This window comes from Lepidothrix coronata, unplaced genomic scaffold, assembly GCF_001604755.1.
Source record: "Lepidothrix coronata isolate B3197 unplaced genomic scaffold, Lepidothrix_coronata-1.0 Scaffold10, whole genome shotgun sequence".
In the NCBI taxonomy this organism is placed as follows: domain Eukaryota; kingdom Metazoa; phylum Chordata; class Aves; order Passeriformes; family Pipridae; genus Lepidothrix; species Lepidothrix coronata.
The window spans coordinates 7,068,777-7,089,690 of NW_016690190.1; the positions used below are offsets into that span (position 1 = coordinate 7,068,777).

The following is a 20,914-nucleotide window of genomic DNA, read 5'->3' on the forward strand; positions in this document are numbered from 1 at the left end:
TAAGTTGGGAAGCCAGTAATACTTCTGCAGCTTCTGCTTGTTGGTAGATTCTGATGCAACAATTGTTTTAGAGAATTAACAGCTTCAGAAAAAGTGCAAATGCTGTGGTAACCATCCATGTCAGTTTATTCAGAAATTTTACTGCTTTTATTAAAACTTTGACCCAGTCAGCAAAATTGTGGAGGACAGTCCTTCCAGGTTTCCAGGTATTTGTATTTGGTTGGTTGGATTTGTTCTGTAATCCTTGGGTTTTTTACTATTCCTTTGATTCTGTTGGTATTTTATGGTTAATTATTTTGAAGACTCGTGTTAATTTTGAAATTCTTGATGCTTATTTTTATCCTCATTTTCTGCAAGATGACTTCTACTTGAAGTGGTTAACTTATACCATTACAGGAAATCTGTAACTGCTCTGTTGGGTTATTTGTAGGGTTTGAGGGGGGGTTTTTTTGCTGCTTTTGCATGCTTGTTATTCGCCGACTATCCAACTTAAGAATGCTTCAACCTTTTTCCCCTCTCTAGCCTCCCCCTCTTATTCATCCCCTTCTACTAACTCTTGGAAGTTTTACATCTGATTGTGTTGTTGTGTGTTTTTAATTTCAGTGCTTTTCCTTAGTTTTAAACAACCTAATATTTTTTCCCCATTTTAAGTTCATTTTGTGGCTGCACGTCACCTGTTTCTTGCCACTTAGTTTAAGCTGTTAACTACTATTGATAATGCTGTGCATATATGAACATAGATCTCTTTTGTACCTTCAGGACAAAACTTGTAATTGTGCCAAACAGAATGCAAGATGAAGTGGTTCAAAATAGTATAAAATAGGAAAGAAATCAAGTGGTGTTTGTCTAGTGCTGAATTTACTACATGAGGCTTTTGATAAGATCTGGAAGTAGATTGAAATACATACTTAGATTACTGCATTAATTTGGGGAGTACAGGTTGTGTGTTAGATATATGTATATATAGATATACCCAAGCTGCCTCTTCAAGGTTTGTTATTATTTTATTTAATATATATTTTCTTGGTCAGCAGAAGAACCAAAAGATGAAAGCCAAATGAATAGGTGTGGTTTGTTTGAGTTTTTTTGTACATTCTGTAGCATTGTTGTATTTTGTTTCTCATTCATGCTTTTAAGTAGAAATCTGTATGATGGTCTGCCAAGTAATGCATGAGACACACATAAAGTTGGAGAATAAATTTGGAGGATCATCAGGCAAGGATATTCCTTAATATTTTATGAAAACCTAATAATTGTGTGTGGTTTCTCTGTTCTTTCCCAATATGCTAGATATGCTATTAAGGACCTTTTGAATCATGCTTTCTTCCAAGAAGAGACTGGAGTACGGGTAGAACTAGCGGAGGAAGACGATGGAGAAAAAATTGCCATTAAACTCTGGCTGCGAATTGAAGACATCAAAAAACTCAAGGGCAAATATAAAGACAATGAGGCAATAGAGTTTTCCTTTGATTTGGAAAGAGATGTCCCAGAGGATGTAGCACAGGAAATGGTAAGTGCTGATGGTCTTACAAAGCTTAGGAAGTACCGGTGTTTTCTGACAGTGAAACATGGTCTGTCACCTCTGCTTTTGCTGTTGCTGTCTAGAAATAAAACTGGTTCAGGGGTTTGTGAATGAGAATTTAATGCCAGAGGGAGTGGTAGCTTATGCTGTAGCACTGCAGCAGTGGCTGTCTGTGACAGTCTGAATTCTGTGAATATATCCTCCTTCAGGTGGAATCTGGCTATGTCTGTGAAGGGGATCACAAGACGATGGCGAAAGCTATCAAGGACAGGGTATCTTTGATTAAGCGAAAGCGAGAGCAGCGTCAGTTGGTGCGAGAAGAACAGGAGAAGATCCTTCAGGAAGAAGGTAGTCAGAAGCAGCAGCTGGAGCAACAGCAGCCAAGTGCTTCCTATGCAGGGTCAAAGCATCCCCAGTCTGTCACGGGTACTACTCTTGTCCCCACTGCTTCAGCATCGGTTTCTACACAAGTGGAGCCTGAAGAGCCGGAAGCTGATCAACACCAACAACTGCAGTTCCAGCAGCCCAGTGTATCTGTTCTTTGTAAGTGTGTCAGTTGGTTTATTTAGGAACTCTTGCACTTACACAGTTCTTCCCGGTGATCTTACACTTTTGGTGGCTATAACAGTAAATACCTTAAGGTGATGCTGTCTACTGAAGAACAATAGCCCCCTAGAAAGCACAGCAAAATAAGATGCATTCCTGTGCCTTAGCTGAGCTAAGCCTTGGCACAATTCACTGTCCAGTGTCTCAGCACAAAAACATTTCTCTTAGTTTCAAGGTAATAGACTGAACGAACTGGGGCACCTCAAGCATGAACATATGTCCTCGTTTTTGCTGCCCTATAGGGACAGTATATTCTGGCCCTGCAAAAGGCTGTGTACTCTGGCACCAGTGCAGATAAAGATACTAAAACCACTTATCCTTGTTAACTTACATTTAAGGTGAAAATGAGATAAATCTACAAGTAGTTCAGATCATAATTTGCTTTCTGAAAAGGCTTTATTTTCTGTTTTACATACTGTAGATGAAAAGATGAATTAATACTCCTGTCTTTTCTGCCATCCCAGCATGTGAGTCAGTATTTGAATAATGATGGTAGATGAGAACTTCCATGTTAGAATGATGAAGTTAAAAAGCAAATTATTGTCTGTTCTTTAGGTACAGGGATTTTACATTGACTACTAAGCCTAGTTCTTTACTGTGCCTGTGTGGTGCGTCTGGCAGCCAGCACAACCCACCTGTTTTATATGTCCATGTAAAATTGAAAATAATGATTTTAAAACCCTTGAAAGATCATTCATAACAATGTGGAATTTAGGTTTCTATGTCTAGTCTAGCCTTTTATAGGAAGCATACTTTATTATTAAATGTCTTCCCAAAGCACTTCTGAAATTACTATTTTTTCCAGGGGTTAGGGGAAGGCATATTGGTAATAAATTACTGTATGGAGGAAAAAAAAGTATTTTGTAACCAGCCTTAAATAGTACAAGAGGTAAAATGCTGTTAAGGTCCATGTGACATATTACAAACATCAATCTAATATTTGATCGATAATAATATCTTTCAAGTTTTAAATCCAGATGGCAGTTCTTGAAATGCAAATTTTTATCTCTAACTTCTACAGCCGATGGGACAGTTGACAGTGGCATGGGGTCATCTGTTTATGCTGAATCGTGTGTGGGCAGTCAGGCTGTGTCGTATGGTTCCCAGCTTGACCAGTCAGCCTCAAACACTGCAGTCCAGGGATACCCAGCTTCAGTTGGCCAAGTGCAGTCACAGCAGCATGGAGGATTTCAGCCACCTGCAGGGGTAAGCTGGAACTTGGAGTTTTGCAAATGCATGGAATTATCTGATTTTTGTTTGTCCGTATAGAGGTGAGGGGAAAGTCTGCCAGGCCATCTTCCGTGTATGTTTTGTTTTCCGTAGGGGACAAATTCTGCATGGGAGTAGTTTAGGGGCTTTTTTTGCAAGGTGACTAAGTTTAGAGGGGGGAAGTAAAAGTGCAAGGGCATCCTTGTCTTTAAAATTTTTATTTAATCTTGGGTAAACTTATACAGAATGATAGGTTAAGGGTTTTTTATGGATGGACGTAACATCCTTGGAATAAGACTGTCTCACAAATGTAAGCATTTAATCTTGCTTAGGAAGGTGGTCTGTGTATGTGTATATGAAGTTACCAGGGATTAAGCTGTTGGTCTAGTTTGGGGAAGGGATTAGAATAATTGGAGCTACTGTATGAAATTGCTGTGTGTGTTCTGTGAGGCTTTGATTACAGATTTTTGCAGGTAAGATTTTTTTGACTGTTATAGAATGCTGCATGTGAGAACTCCAGACTGAAAAGACCCCACATCCTTGTTCCCAATTTTATTTCTAGCTTGTGTTGATTTGCTCATCATGCGTATTCCTTTTCCCTGGAAAGTCTGCACTGGGCACAAATACTTTTCCTACTATGTTCATTTGTGTTGCCCTTTTATTTTGGTATGTTTTTTTCCTTGGTATGTTTTTGATCTGATAAGAGACTATGCAGAAATCTATTCTAACTCTGGAGTAGAACTTCTGCTACTTTTATATTGTCTTCAATGGTTCCCTTGTTGTTCGTTTTTTACACAAATAAAAGTCTGAGACAGAGACATTATGGTATAATTTAATAATACCATAAAGGAGAAGATGTGACACTTTAGGCTGAGGGTCCTCATTTCTTCTGGTACCTGTGGTTGTAGGCTTTGTTGCAGAATCACTGGTGTAAGTAGCTTTTTGGAAAACAGGCTGGTATCACTCACGAGCAAAGCATCTCCATCTTTTTCCAACACACTTAACCTGAGGCGTGTGGTACTGCGAGTCCTTGAGGATGAGTTCTTAATCCCTCTAAATAAGCTCTTGTTCTGGGTAAGCCATATTTTGGTGTAATCTTTTGAGAGGGGGTGGGAGAACAAGCATATGATAGAGGTTTAGCCAAGCTACTTAGTTTGCTGCAAAATGTGCTCATGCCGTATGATGACAGCAGTGGTCCCAAGAGGCTGACAGAATGGAGTAGAACACTACAGGAACTACTAACCCTGTTTTGGCAAGACAGGATGACAAGTCAAAATTATATTGGCAACTGGAAAAATTACCTTAATCACAGAACATAATTCAATCAGGACAAGAACAAGGTTCATGCTTAACTGTAATAATCAGCTACACAGGTACAGAATGAGCAACAACTGGCTAGGCAGCCATTCTGGAAAGAAAAAAAAGTTAGGGATTACATTGTACCACAAACTGGACATGGTCAAAAACATCATGCTGTTGTGAAAGAGGCAAACATCACATTATATGAAATGGTAGTTCTGCTCTTGGCCGTTGGTAAGTCTATCCTGGACACCTTGATTGAGTGAATTTGAGGGTGAATTGGGAGAAAATCCAGAGAAGGGTGTTAAAAAACCCCCACCAGAAATACAAAAGCATGGTTTATGTGGGAAGACTGAAATAGTTGAGCCTATGAAAGATGAGCTTGAGGAGAGAGAAAACTGTAAAAGGCTGCTATAAAATAGGAGGATGCTAATCAGATCACAACGTTGTTAGGTAGAATAAGAAATCAGAAGCATAAATTTGCTAACCAGAAAAGACAGTTAAGTACTGTAATCTCCATCAGTGGAGATGTTTTTGAACAATTTGTATAAATTAGAGTCAGGAATGATATATAACTACTCCTGCCTTCAAATGGATGCCGATGTATTTAGTTAACCATTTGAGTTCTCTTATACCTCTCTCCCAGATTTTTGAGCGCTCTCGTAAGATTTCTCACATCAAAAATCTTTAAAGTCAGATCTCCACTGAATATCTTGATGTTTTCTCTCTGGAGATCTGTATTTGATTTCAATTAGTTTAAGAAATTGTGGATTACACCCATAAGAAGCATATAATATCAGAGAAGGAAAACTTGCAGTTGAAGACTGCCTCTTTGTCATGTTTCTATTCATTCATTCATTCATTAAAAAAACCCACAGCAAAACACACACACACAAAAGGCAATAACAACAACCCCCAAACCAAACAGAAAAATGCAAATCCCATCCCAAAACTTCATTCTGTTTCTTCGGATTTGATTAGATTTTGACCTGTGGCCTTCTGGATTGTGCCAAGATTACAAAATCATGATGCAGTTATTGGCTCAGCATCTGGAAAAGGCTTGTCTAATTTTACAGAATTTTCCACATATTAAACTGATTTTTTTTTCCGCACAACTCATGTTGTAGAGGGTGTAATGTTTAAATTGTTATGGTAATGTTTTAGTTAATAAAGAGCCAGCTGCATACATTTAGTCCACTTAATTCAGGCAGAGGGACTGTCTCAGTAGAGGAACTGGGTTAGGTGATACCTGTGAACACACACCCACTCTCTAAACTGATGAATGTCTGAAAGCTCATCAGTGTCTTTAAGTTTTTTAAATCTGTCAGACTACCAGATGCTTTGAGAACACACAGTATGGGCTACTTCCATGGCCCCAGAGAAAATACTGTCTGTTCTGCCTTCCACATGTTTCCTCTAAGGGTACTAGGGAACTTCCCACACTGCTCAGTAACCTAAGGCAAACTTGGGTCCTCAGAGGTGCACACAGCCTGTTCCCAGTGTGTGTTGGCATTCATTCAGCATTCTCATATCTTGTTGTACCACACATGAGTCAGTATTGGGCCTCTCATTGTATGTCTTCATTTCTTTTCTACCTCATTATAGTTTTTGCTGATTTTGTTATTCTTTTTTTTTGTTTTTGAAGTGTTCAATTCTTAACTTTTGTTTTCCTCCCTTAGCCTCAACGTGGTCGTAGCATGTCAGTTTGTGTCCCCCACCTTCCTGCTCTTCCCTGTATGTCCTGCATCCCTCTCAGTGCTCCTTGCACCCCACCACCAGCGCTGTCTGCACCTCTTTCTCCTTTCTACCTTCGGACTGTCCCTGAAGAAACCTTTGCAGAAAAGCTTTCTAAAGCCCTGGAAAGTGTCCTGCCCATGCACTCTGCCTCTCCACGCAAGCATCGACGCTCCAGCCTGCCCTCCCTCTCTGTCAGTCCTGTATGTGTTACCATTTGCCTCCTGGCACAGTAAGATAAGTTATCATTAAATACATCCTGGCCTTTGGGCATTTTTAAAATGAGAAAATGAAGAGTTGAGTCCTTACACTGTGCTGCTGGAATGCTGAATTTTAAATTTTTTTTTTCCCCTTCTATGAAGCAGTACACTTAAACATTATCAAACAGTGGCTGACCATCTGCTTTTTGTATTTTAGGATAGTTTAAATATAAATTACCAAGTTATACCACAGAAGGTAAAGGGAAGACTATTTCTTATCATGATCAGAAGAATAGCTTTTTATTTTTCAAATTCTAAGTAAACACTGAATGTTAATTAAGCCCTGCACAAAACAACCAGTTTTAAAAGCTTGGTTGCTGTGGCTAGTTATTCTCAAAGCTTTGGCTAGCTGTGATAGTGATACTAGAAATGTAGATTATGAATACCTTTGAGGATTTTTCTGTAAGTTTTAGTCAGAATTGCCACTTCAACTGCTTCTTGTTGGGAAGAAGCCATAGTTTCATGTTTCCCAGAAAGTCAGATGCAAGATAGCTTGCAACACACAGGTAGTTCCTTTTCAATTTTGAGCTTCAATTTACACAAAATAGGTTTTGAGAAGCATTTTTGTGAAACTGAAGTAAGTGGAACCAGTTTTTAGAATGTAGGAAGAGTATTTCAACATGTAGGGCCTTGTTAGTATTGGTCAATATGGAAATTTGCTGCTGCTTTTCTGGACAAAAGGGGCTGAGAAGAAAGTAAACAACGTGGAAAGAGCAACTTGAAAAAGTCATAAATGCCATCTGTCTTGGGCAGTGTATTTGCTACTGACTCCTACAGTTCTTTTTCCGTTAGGGTAGAGAATGTATTCTCTCAGCACACCGTAGGCAGAGATGAAAAACTGCAAAATTACTAAATTGTTTGTTATTCTTACATAAACTGTCTTTATTGAAATCTTCCCTACAAATCTTAAATAAGGTGAGCCTCGTTTGAAATAGTAAATGAGATGGAGTGGAATTGCCTGAGGACTCTACTCTTTCTAAACCTGTGAATGTTTTATTGTCCGGGCAAGAGTTAGATTTGTTTCAATTGGTATTAATTTTCAGTGTAAAAAGGTGTGATTAAGTGGATCAAGAGAGATAATCAACTTAGGCAGAACCCAAAGGCTCTTTGGTTTTATCAGAGGCTTTTTTTTTGCCTGTGTGCTGGAATGGTTCAATTTTGTCTCATAAAAGGTTTTTTTTTTAGCTCTCTGGATAGCATACAGGATAACGTACACTGTGGTTTTTTGTGTTGGAAAATACTGAGATTTAATGTAATTTTATCTTCTGAGTGCAAATTAGAGGCTCTGCATCATTGCTGCTCTCAAGTTCTGAATTTCATACTCCACATATGGCAGTGACCTCAGGGGTTTGATTGGATTTCAAGCACTGATCACAATGGATAGGCTGTGACAATAAATCTCTTTCCATTGTCATGAGCAAAGCTGGTTTCTTTTTGTGAATTATTGGAATTGAACTGGAAAAGCAGCTCTAACACAAGCAAATGTTCCCGTTTGTAGCTATGCCTGCCATGGATGTATTTAATGGATATTTACAACTCACCTAAATTTCCTTAGTACTGTATGTTTTTGACCATGAATTGAGTATGAATTCTATAAAGTTACTTCACAGAACTGCCTAGTGAACTGTGCATGTTGATGTGCTTTCACTTTTAATGTATGAATTACCTGTCTTGTTCATGTCAATACAGCCTCAGCATCCACGTGGGGGAACACCAACGTTCCCAGACTCACAGATATTTTTCCCAACCGTTCATGAACGGCCGGTGTCTTTCTCACCACCACCTGTCTGCCCGCCGAAGGTGGCAGTTGCTCAGCGGCGCAAGAGCACTTCATTTTTGGAAGCCCAAACTTGCCACTTCCAGCCATTGCTGAAGACTGGCCAGAGTTTAGTTCCACCTGGTGGTAGTCCCACCAATTGGACACCAGAGGCGTTCGTTATGCTGGGCACAGCAGCTCAGAGAGTCGCTGGGGAGCCTCTGCATGTGCAAGTTAATCCTGTGTTTGAGCCAGCTCCTGTCCACAATGACTATAGATCTGGACCAACACCTCCAGAGGATGCTCACTACAGAATGCATCCAGAAGCTGTATATTTGGTGGGCATGCACTATCCATCACAGGTATCGGAGCAGTATGATCAAGTAGCTTATAACTCTCACGCAACTGAACAGCATTTGAAGCAGGTTTCTGAGTCAAACCATGGGCAAGGTGGTCCTCCACAAAGCTCTGTGTTCGATTTTCAACCGGGGCAAACATACCTGGCAAGACCCGTTCAGAACCTGAGGCTGGATTCTGGGATGGGTCCCCTTTCTCCATTATCCAGTGTTTCAGCTCCTCTGAGTGCAGACCCTGCTCAGATGACATTCCACCAGGTGTTTGTTCCGCACTCTGCCCCGGCTGTGCTCTCTCACAGTGGTGATGGCAGAGCGAGCTGTGTCTTTGAGTTCCATGTGCACACACCGACTTCTGCCTCGGCAGAAGGGGCAGTTTTACCCCCGCGGGTCTACAGAAGTCGCCGGGGCTCTATGGAGACCAGTCAAGAGGAATCCACTCAAGGCATAGGGTCGCATGGTCGGCTTCAGCCTGTGACAGAGGAGCAGTGTAACTATCTTGGTGCTGGGTTAGCAGGTCCCAGAGGGGGCTCTGCCAGGCGGAGCTGGCCAGAAGGAAGCCCAGAATACTCCAGTGATTCCTCACAGCTGACTTCCTCTGACACTGGTGATTTCCAGTCTCCTCCCCCTACAGGGGGCTCATCTTCTGCTTTTGGTTCAGACTTCTCATTGCCCATTGTTCAGCTGCCTCAGAAGGTGTTGCAAGAGTCGCAGCTCTTCATCTGCTTCCCCCAGGGAGCCTCAACTCAGCAGGCCTTGTCCACCTCGCTTTCATCAGGACCACCTGCATCCTATCCTCAGGTTACAGGAGCAAACCCGTCCAGAATTTCTCTGCTTTTTATAAGTCTTACCTTGTACTTATAAAGGGGAGCCTTACTTTTAGATTTGCTCCTTGTGGCTCTAAGTATTAGCATTCTTGGGGATGTCTTTCCACCAGTCTATACTAGGATCCCTTTACCAGGTTGCGATGAGATAATGAGGCATCAGCAACCATTTGGTTTGTGTTCAGATTTGGCTGAAATATTTGTAGGGCTATTGTATTAAGAGTAAAAAAATGTTAAGTGTTCCTCCTGGGACTAGTTGTTTTTTTTTTTAGTGAGAGAGAACTGGAGGACCAAATTGGCTTTTAATCAGTGCTTTCAATGAAATGTATCTTCTCCGCAGTTGGAATCAGCAGTGATAGTAAAACTTTGCTGCTCCTTAATTTTAATGAGAAAGTGTTATTTTAAGTTGAACTTTCATATGAATAATGTTTCGTTAGACAACAACAGAGTTATTTTGCTGACTGTCCAAAATGCAAGAGCTTTTTCTAGACTCGGGGGAAGAAAGTGGGAAGAGAGGAATGGAAGGAGCTATATTATGTACATGTACGTGGATTTGAAATGTGTTTGGAGGATCTTTGAAGAAACTAAACAGGCTGAGTAGTTAATTAATGGCACAGACAACTGTTGCTAATAGGTATTGCCACCTTCTAAGCCTAGAATGGTGTCCTTTTAAATAGCAAAATTGGAGGCCTGAAGCTTAGTTTAGAGGTACATGTTTTATCAGCATATGTGGTATTTGCGCTTGCAATGGTCACTTTTTTGTACACTGTGACTGTGAAGTGTGTGTGTGTATACATTGTGTCTGCACTTTAGTCTGAAAATTCTCATAACTTTTTGTGAAAAGAGAAGGTTTACTTTAAGTAGACTTCTCTTTTACCTCTTCTGTCCTTGGAATTAGGGGCTCTAACATTTTAGTTGTTGGAGTATTAGCAAATTTGGGATTTGTGTGAAGGAGAATCATTTTACTTTCTGTGGTAAGATGAATAACTAAGTATTCAAGGCTTTCTGTGTTTATTAAAGCAGGAGCAGCTTTAATCACTAGTCTAATAGATAGCAATTGCTGTGCTGTAGGAGAACTTGTAGAGTGAATCTGCTACTCAAGAAGTTTGAAAACTATGTGGAGATTTTTTCTTCATAAACCTTTGTTAAACTTCAGGAAGTGAATTCTGGTGCATGTAAAATACATCTGGAAAACAAAATAAGAGATCGTGATTGTTTACAGAATATAAGTTCTGGGATCTAAGTTCTTTTAATCTAATTCATTAAAAGATTAGAATTTGAAGCCTAAACTAAGTCAATATGAGCAGATGTTATAGCAGTGGGATATAGCACATGTTTAGATCTTAGCCAGTAAGGGCCTCAAGCTTCTAAAACAGCAAAGAAAAAAATGGTTCTCTTTATTGGCAGTCTACTTTCCTCAAAGTTTCTATAATTAAAAAAGTATGTAATTTTAATAAACTTGTTCCTAATGAGCTTTTTCAAGCTGAATGATCACAGCATTAAGGAATTTTAGTAGTTATTTCTGATATGATACATATGTACCAAATATGCTTCTTACAAAGGCAGTTCACCAATGTGGTGCATGCTCAGGGAGCTCATCTGGAGGTCTTTGTCTAGTTTTCTCCCAGGAGCTGATAAAGGAATACAGTTGTCACAAAAATCATAATGCAAATCCTGTGATCTGATCAAAAAATGTCAGCCACAAGAATAATGACAATCCATTCCATTTTCCTCCGCATCTTCCACATTCATTTGTATGCCACTCATCCATTTTTTTCATTGCTTATTCAAAAATTCTGTCTTAGCTAGAATGTGAACCCCCACATTCCCTAATATCCGATTCTTGGTAGCTTCTGAATGGGAGTGACTCTGGGAATGATTACTAGCCTGTATTTTGACATACCTCTCAAAGGAAACTCATGACGTGTATGTGTACTGGATATGTTGTAATTGGTCTGGAATTCCATTTATCTTTGTGCTTGTTGGTTGGTTTTTTTTATGGATAGTTTGATTTCCATATACCCTCCTTTTATCACCCCACCTGACTGTGTGTAGAACACATGTAAAGATAAAACTTAATGCCTCTATTTCCAGTTATCATGCCAAGGCATCCTGCTTTTAAAGCATCACCAGTGGAAGAAGAAGCTGGTAGGCTCATCTGTGTCATGTTGAGGGGTTGCAAAAATTTTCTGTATTGGTTATTTTGGAAGATTTAAAATGAAGTTTGAAACTCTTCCAGATTGCTCTGCTTTGTTCTGGTTGTCATAGTGGAATTTGGCCAGAAGGACTGCTTGTCCAAAAGGACTGCTAGAAACCTATTCTAACCAGATCATTCCAGGCAGAAATGATTATAATTGCCTATGGCAGAAATCATAGGGTTTTTTTAAGCTGACTCTTTTTTTTTTTCCCCCCCTCCTCCAGACACAGGTGCAAGGCCAGCCAGCCTCGAGCAGTGCATCAGTGCCATCCCAGCCTACCCAGCACACTCAGCAGGTAAGATCACAATTCCTAAACACAGGGCTAAAATACTCTTAGTATAGGATTTTGATGACTCTTTTTAGACCAATTGACTTCCTCTGTCACCCTTCAACCCATAGTTTTGCACAAAAGCAAAGGAATCCTCTGGTTCTCACCCAGTCTAACGTCCTATGAGATATGCATTGACCTTCTGGAATTTATTTTTAAAATCATGTTAATGCTTCTTTTCCCATGTCTGTCTTCCCCAGCTTCCACCTGAGCTTGCAGTGGTGGTCTCGTTCAAGGGGAGATGTGTCAGGATTTGCAAGTTACACTGTCTAGACAGGCAAACTTCATTCTTAGGATTTCTCCTAACTGGAAATACTATCTTCTGCAACATTTCTCTTCTCTTAACTGCCTTTTCTTCCTTTATAGAATTTTCATTCTTGTTCACACAGGGGAAATAATTCTGTTGCAAGATTTGGTGCTGATAATGTAATTGTATTAGTGTTGCTAATAATTGCTAAAGCTTAATTGACTTGGCGTGTTCTGAAGAAGCACTGATATTACTTGTGAGAGAGTAAAAAGTAGAATTTAAGTACGATATGCTTTAAAAACCTCTGTGTGTGGGAAATACAGCTTCTGCCTCTTTTCTTACTACAGAGTGCACAGCAGCCAGCCTCTTCCCAACAGCCTGGGCAATACCAGCTGCAGCAGCCACCAGTTTCTGCTGGCACAACTCCTGCACAAACTGTCTCTCAAACTCAAACTTCACAGATTATGCCAATGCCTCAGGCAGCAGCTGGGACACAGGTAAACAAAATTATTTCTAGCAGAAGATTTATTTTTTTTTTCTTCACAGCTGGCAAATTCAACATGCTGCTACTTTCACATTTGTCATCTTTTCTAATGGTTCTAAAACATTCATCCAGGCAATAGTATTCTTAGTGTACTGCAATTGTCAGTTTTGTTGGAAACCTTTTCACGTGTGGCAGTCGTGAGTAATTTGAGGGAGAGATAGTACTTCCATGCACAAAGATCTTTAAATCATCAAAAATATCAGGAGGCATTTTGATGAATGGTGTGTTGTGAATGGATTTTCAGGAACTTGTCATTTCTGTTTCCCATACAATGTCTATCTTCTGCATCATTATATAGTCACTTACTTAGGTAGTGAACCATAGGACTCCTTTCTTCACTCTGTCATCTTTCTTACTCAGCTCTTCTCCTTTACTCCCTGGTCAAGAAGCTTCTGTTACTGATTATTGCTTCATTTTGGCTCATATCTCTGTTGAATGTGTGAGCCTTACTTTTGTTTTTAAAATTATTGTTTTGTTGCTTGTTCATCTAAACTGCCTTTCCAGTTGCATCATTTGCTGGCTTTAATTGACATATCCCTTGCCATTCTCTGAATGCTGGCACAGTGGATTTTCATTTTCCTCTGCTTTAGTCCCCATACCCAAAGCTGACAGATTTGTTGAAAGATTTGCACTTCTTTTCTGTAAGAAGGCAGGCCTTGGGTCTGAGGACAGAGTTGAGGGGAATTTGATTCTGTTTATGCACAAATCAGTGCTTCAGGGTATTCGAACGTTGCTCTTTCACCCACTGTGGGTGTGTGTTTTAAGAGCCTGTTGAGTTCTTCAAAGGGAAGTGTTGCGAGGAGAGGACCGCTTGGAGCTCCGGCCAGCTTCCCAGCCACTCTGCCAACTGTGCTCCCGCCCACTTTAACAGAGTGCTGTAACTTGAATAATGCTTTCTTTGACTAATGTGTAAAAACTCTGCTTTCTGCAGCCCTGCTTTAAAAAAAAAATCTATCTCTATTTTCTTTACCTCCCCAGCTTCCTGTTTCCCAGCCAGTGTCGATCATCCAAGGCGAGCCTCAATTACCTGTTGCAGCACCTTCTCTCCCTCAGCCTTCAGTTGCCCCATCAGTCCCCATTGGCTCTCATTTTCTACCCATGGGACAGGCCTTGCCAACTTCTGTGGTTCCCCAGTTCCCAGTCTCTCAGTTGCCTGTAGCAGCTCCTCATGTGACAGTGGCTCAGCCAGGTTTCCAGTCACTACCCATTTCAATGGCAGCTGGCATGAATCAGCCATTGCTCACACTGGCAACGTCTGCTGCGGCAACTGCTGTTCCTGTAGGATCAACCGTTGTCCCTAGCCAGCTTCCCACAATGATGCAGCCTGTGGCTCAGCTGCCCAGCCAGGTTCTCCCACAGCTCCTGCAGCCAGCTGTCCAGTCCGTGGGATTGCCAGTCAGCATTGGACAAGCTGCTGAAGCTTCACTTCCTGCTGGAGATGCTCTTTACCAGGTATTGTTGCAAGCCAGCAGACCTCTTCTCCACATTTTTAGCTGTTCCTTTAAGGTATCAGAGCTAAACTCACTTTTCATAAGAGAGCCATTAAACCACCAACATGAATTCTGTTGTGTGATAAAAACACGCTTTAAGGAGGAGAGGAAAAAAAAAGGTCCTTGGATACCCTGGTGTTTCGAACTTTTCATATTTGGCACTGGAATTTGTCTAAAATGACAGAATCATAGTCCAGGGCTTTGTTCAGCCACTTTGTGAAAGAGGACAGCTTTATGTCCAAGAGATCTGTCAATTTGGAGAAGAAGAAAATCAAAACATTTCAACTTCAGAACTGGGAGATGTGTACTGGAAAGAAAATCAGTGGCAGCATATTCAACAATGTCAGTGTTTCATTCCAAGTCTGGGAAGGGGTGGGACATGGAATTTCTAGAAATAAGGCAGGCAGCATGGATCTTGAATGTGATGTAAGTACCTGATGCTAGTTGTGAACTGCTTGACTGGTGGGCACAGACTGCTTCAGCTACTTTGTGTGATCGCTGTAACAATGGCAACCCGAATAATGACAAAGGTGTTCCTTGTTCCTGGGTCAGCTCATCCTGAGAGGACAGGAAGAACACAAGACTGTTTTTGCTATTAATCTCAAGAATCAGCAGCAGTTTTATAACATCTGAGCAGTAGTTGTTCAGCCTGAAAATTCTTCAAACTCATTTCATGTCTCAGGCTTTAAAGTATTAAACTACATAGGCAGCTGCGAGAGTTGGGAGATGAAGATTGTTTTGCCTAAGACTTGGAAGTATGAGTGGGAATTTGCTTGTTCAAGCATGGTGACTTGCAAGCTGGCTGCATGAGCAGTTTGCTTCTTTGGGAAGATATTGGGAATGCTTGAATAAGTACAAAAGGTTGGAAGATGCCCCTGGAACTGATGCTTCTTTCTTTTTTTTTTTTCTTTCTCATTTTTTTTTACTGTCGTGTTTCCTAATTAGCTCTGACATTCACTGACTTGACTCCCCTGTTTCTATTCCAGGGTTTCCCATCGCGGCTGCCGTCTCAGTACCCCGGGGACTCGAATGTCGCACCTTCCTCTGCTGTGGCTTCTGCCAGCATTCCTTCTGCTGTCCTGTCCCCTCCCTTACCCACAGATGCAATGGCCCAGTCGGGATATCTCGCTCCTGTTGTGCAGCCGTATGGGGAACAGAACGTTCTCGTTTCCATGGGCAGCATAGGAGGACAGGGGCAAGTGCCCCAGCCTCCAGTGAGTTTAGCACAACAGGCCTCATCTGCCTCCTCACAGCAGGCAGCTTTGGAGGTAAATATATGGAATATAATGTAACGATACATTTAGGATGTTTGAATCATGCAGCAGTGTATGTATGTGGGGAACTGATCCGTTCTGTGCTTTTCTTCAGTTGGAAATTAATATTTCAAATGACCTTTCTCTTACAGCAGAATGTCATGCCAATGTGGGGACCTTGTTGCCACTGGTTGTTCTGTTGGGAAGTGAGTGTGCCATCCTGCAGGCAAAAAGCAGTTAACACTTCACTTCTCGCTAGTCCTGTGGAACATTTTTGCCATATCAAAGACAAGCTGCAAATGATAGCCTTTGAGAATCTGTCATTATGCCTATTCCCTGCAGCGTCATTCTTGCTAGGGAGAATTTGAACTGTCTTCGTGTTCTGCATTGGCTTGCCTTTTGCACATTCTGTTAGTAAGACCGTGACTGCATGGCAAACTGTAGTGACATGTAGAAGTAGAAAGGACGGCTGACTTCCTCTCCTCACCCCTCCCCAGATGATGTTTTGCTTCACTGCAGTTTGCTCTAGAATCTTTTGTAAATTAGAGCTGTCTAGATGCCAGCTGTTTAAAGTTCTAAAAAAGCAGAGCTTTTAGCTTTACAGCTGGTTTGGGAGTAAGTTTGAAAGACTGCTGGGTTACCTGAGGAGGAACTGTATTCTTTGGGGGGTTCTTGATGTAGGTTTCTGTCCATAGGGTTCTCAGGGAGTCTCACAAACTGCTTCTTCAGAGACTCTTCCAGCAACACAGCCTGCTCAATCTACCCCTTTGGCTTCCTCTATGGATAGGTAAGCATTGCTTTCTTTAAATTATGCTTCCATGTGTGATCTTTAGGTATACTTTTTCACCAGGGATTTTTTTTTTTTCACTAAGGGTGTTCTTTAGGATGTGAGGAGATAAACTTCCCAGAGAAAAAAATAGTGTTATGAGAGGTGGAGTAAGTTTTGATTTATGGCTGGATATGGAGGGAATAAATAGGATTGTCTGTAGTGATTTAACTTATAGTCCATTTTTATTTTTCATGTCCAGTGGATCATAAAGGATGTTTTTCTGTCCTTTTGACACTTAAACAGAATTCAGACTCCAAATAGCTTGAAGACATATTCAGAAGATAGATTTGTACAATTCAGCTTGCAAGAGGTGTAGCAAAATAATTGCTGTTAGGGTTGCTTGAGTAGAATTTCTAAGTGTTGACAGGACTCTCTTCCTCTAGTCTGAGATGACACACATCTACTGCTGTCCAGAAGAGAATATCGTCTGGTGGGTTAAACTGTATTGTTGCAGTTATGGAATGCATGGATACTAATGTAAAGTTGCCTTTTTCTTTTTTTTTTTCCAGTGCACATTCTGATGTTGCTTCAGGATTGAGTGATGGCAATGAGAATGTCCCAACTTCTAGTGGAAGGCATGAGGGGAGGACCGCGAAACGGCACATGAGGAGGTCTGTCCGCAGTCGCTCTCGCCATGAGAAGACTGCTAGGCCAAAACTGAGAATTCTAAATGTGAGTATTTCTTATTTTAGTGACAGTTCAGTAGTGAGCCTCTAAAACTGTTATTTCCTTCGAGGAATGTGTGTCTTCTGCAGTCTTTTCCTTGCTCCCTGCTCCCTGAGCATGCAAGCTGTCCAGTGTATTTCTTTTGCTTCTGGAGTCACCATTCCAAATGTTATCTGCTAAGAGCTTTTTGGACCATTATATCTGGCAAAATTGGCTTGCTTAGCTACCAGTGGTTCCACAGACTGTTCCAGAATATTTGATGTATCCTCAGACAAAAATGATGCTGTACATGGCACCATTTATTAGACTGGAAAGAGAGAACAAGTTTGTGTTATACCAACACTGTTGGTTTGTTTCAATGAACTTTAAAGAAAAAGCCTTAGATTCTTGTGCTTTTGGTTTGAAGTACTCTTTTCTTTGCTTTAGGTTTCGAACAAAGGTGATCGGGTAGTGGAGTGCCAGCTAGAGACACACAATCGGAAAATGGTTACTTTCAAATTTGATTTGGATGGTGATAACCCTGAGGAAATAGCTTCAATTATGGTAAGATATATTTTAGAGATGTAGAATTGAGTCTGGTCTGACTTATTTTTTCTTGTGTTTCAGAGTTGCTCTTCCAGGTAGTATGGTGTATGTTCACCTTGTTGGTACACAAGCACAACTAGAAACTCTGGGCACAGAGTGGTATACCTGACTGACAGTTAATATTGCATGCACAATTCACATGACAGTTTTTCAGGTTTTACCTTGGAACTGAGGTTTTATCAAGTAAATTTGCATCTGTTTTTTTGCAGTCTAATTTTTTTTAAAACAGCAAACAACTTTCTGGAAATGTCAGGTTAAAAAAAATTCTGGTTTCTTTTCTAGGAGCAAACATTGCTAGGTCTTTAAAACTTATTCCTACATTTTGAGTGTTTTGCCATTGTTCTCAACTAAAATGGGAAGGTTCTGCCCTTGAAGTAAGAATGGGAATCACTTTCTGGTTTCTGAAAGTCTGTAGTGACTGATGCTGCTTTTGTCTTTCTCAAAGGAAAAAAACCTCTCCATTCAATGTATGATGGCCAAGCATATAAAATAATTTACCCTGTAGAGATACATTTAAGTGAGAGTGTAGCATGGACTAGCACACCTTTCTTGTTTTTTTTATTTAAACTGTTTTTGGTCTGGTACAGTCTAAATGAAACAGAGATTGTTTTAAGTGTTAGTGAAGTGAGGAAGGATGACAAAATGCACTATCTTTTGCCACCTTCTTGTGTACCTCTGTTGGTGTGTGCTGGATTCATACCTGTCAAAAGAAACCAAACCGGTGATATGGGAGAAATAATCTTTCTGTGACTAATGGCTTTTTAAGAAAGAGGAAGAAGTTGGTTTTTGGCTAAATACATGTATTTACACTGTAAACAAGTCAATAACATAAAGTCAAGTGCCAAGAAATACAGTGTCTATCTTTACCTCATACCTGAAGTGATTCTATATAGGAATAAAAGAGTATATTTGATTTTAAAAGAAACCAAAAATCTAAACAAACAAAACGAAAACAAGCACACACAGCTCAAGCAACAAACCCCACAGTATCTGAAGATGAGTAGAAGCAAAATAAGTGAACTGTGCATCCAAAATGCAGTCACATAGTTGAAACTGTGCAATGTAAATTAGACATCTGAATCTGAAACGTTGTGCTCGTGGGTTTCTTGTTGAATACTGAGGAAACTTTTGACTGTAAGACTTTATGGTTTCTTTTTAATCATTATGCTGTCAGGTGTACCCCATATAGATACTTGTCATTCCTCAACTTAAAACACTGAAGGTTTCTTTAACTAGTAAGTTTGCTGCATTGCAGAGGGAGATAAAAGCACCCATCACGCTTGACTTTCCTTTCTCTGAACCAGCATCCCAGAAACTTGATGTAAATGCAATGTCTCAAGCTTTACCTCTAAGGCAGTTTCTCTCTCTTTTCCAGCCGAGATACTGTGACTGACAGCTTTGCTTCTGTTTCACAGACTGTCTCTTGCGAGTTTTACCATGCGTAATTTCAGGAGACAGAATATTCTCCTGGGTCAGACCAAACCAAAAATGTCTTTCTAAATGTCACATATGCTTGTTTAAGCTAATTTTCTCCAATATAAGCAGCAGAAGGTATTTTCATAAAGCAGGTATGATGTATTGAAACTAGGTGGGCTGAGCAGTCTTCCTTTTCCTGTATTTGGAACGTAATTAATACTGGCTTTTATGTACTACAGCCAGACTTTAAATTAGTGATGTGCAACCTGCATAGAGTAGTTGTTGTATGGAAAGAGAGAAGCACAGAACACATCTTGAAATACAGACTTTTCAATTTCTTTTATGTTATAGTTCCCTTTAAATGTGGCTCTTACATTAGACAGGAGGAACTGCAGTAAGATAAGGCTGCTAATTTTAAATCTCCCTGTGCTAAGCAAAGACTGAGGTGACAGTTTGATGAAGAATTGAGATTGAATGTTGTTCCACAGCAAAGATTAAACCAGGGCAAATACTTCTGTGCTGGAGATAATTTTAGAAAGAATTGTTTTTCTCTAAGGTGTCACCATCTTTGTCTTGTGCAGAACAGCAAAGGAAGGACAAACATTAGCACCAAGAGCAAATTACTGTTATTCAATGTATTGTTTTGAAATCATTGGTAGAAAATGAATGTTGTTTTGTTCTCTTTACAGGTGCAGAATGAGTTTATTTTAGCAACAGAGAGAGACTCATTCGTAGAACAGGTACGAGAGATTATTGAGAAAGCAGATGAAATGCTAAGTGAGGATGCCAGCGTGGAGCCAGAAGGTGATCAGGGTTTGGAGAGCATGCAGACAAAAGATGATGGCTTCTTTCCAGGGTCACAGGTATGTAAAGGACAGATCGCCTTAGCTTTTTGCATTTTCCATTTTGGGTGATATGGCTTTGTGAGTAGAACTAGTTAGATACAGCAACTTTCTTTCATGAGAGATATCAGAGATTAATAATTAAATGAAAACACAAACAGAGAAAGCTTTGTATCAGTGAGTGCCTAAAATTCACTTAGAAAGCTAAATAACAGAACTCTTACTTTTTGGTGTGTTTGAAGACTTCTGAAGCTGCTGAATCTCCTAACAGTCCACTAAACAGACAGTCTTAAATGCTGAGGCTTCTTGGATTTGAGATTATTGTGAGGTAGGACAGTAAAATCCCCAACCCTGTGCTGCTCACTAAACACTGAGAGCCTGGACTCAGGCCCTCTACCCCCTGCAATACTAGGAGATTGGATAGCTCAGTTAGGAAACATAGGTTTTGAAACTGGTTGCTGGGAATAAACTGGGGTGACATTTCCTGAATCTCTGCCTTAATTACACCCAGAACTGTTTTGAAACATCTTTTTATCTGTGGAATGTTTAAGAAAATCAGTTGGACTGCCTGTTAACAAGCAAGCGCTTAGATCAATTTGTTACATTGATGGTCTCTAAGCCGAGAAGCTCTAAAACCACTGTAGCTGACATTTATCTGGGCACAATTCCTCTAGTTTGGTGATGGTGCTTGGGTCCAAGGTACTGCTTCTCTTAAATGCCCACGTTTCAGTCAGCTAGCATTTTAAGAACTATCTTGTGGGTTTCTGTTTCAGAATAGAAGTTTAAACTTTATCTTACTTTACAGAAATTAGAGTTCAAACAGCCAGATCCTACATCTTCCATGCCACAAAGAATAGGTAAGTCTTTTGTGATTATTTTGGTTTTTCCCAACAGTTACCTTTTTCTGTTTCAGCCGATGGGTGCAGCCAAGTTTTTGTTTTGTATGATGGAGT

At 40.3% G+C, this 20,914-nt stretch overlaps 1 protein-coding gene across 1 annotated transcript in view; it reads left to right on the plus strand.

Annotated features, from left to right (window-relative positions):
* WNK1 (WNK lysine deficient protein kinase 1) overlaps positions 1 to 20,914 on the plus strand; it is a 99,483-nt gene that overhangs the window by 56,207 nt on the left and 22,362 nt on the right. The window contains 12 exon segments of the mRNA XM_017804630.1: positions 1,291 to 1,510; positions 1,732 to 2,065; positions 3,150 to 3,334; positions 11,985 to 12,056; positions 12,684 to 12,833; positions 13,859 to 14,332; positions 15,357 to 15,638; positions 16,319 to 16,410; positions 16,962 to 17,124; positions 17,545 to 17,661; positions 19,809 to 19,982; positions 20,767 to 20,818. Of these exon segments, the coding sequence (XP_017660119.1) occupies positions 1,291 to 1,510; positions 1,732 to 2,065; positions 3,150 to 3,334; positions 11,985 to 12,056; positions 12,684 to 12,833; positions 13,859 to 14,332; positions 15,357 to 15,638; positions 16,319 to 16,410; positions 16,962 to 17,124; positions 17,545 to 17,661; positions 19,809 to 19,982; positions 20,767 to 20,818 (2,315 nt within the window).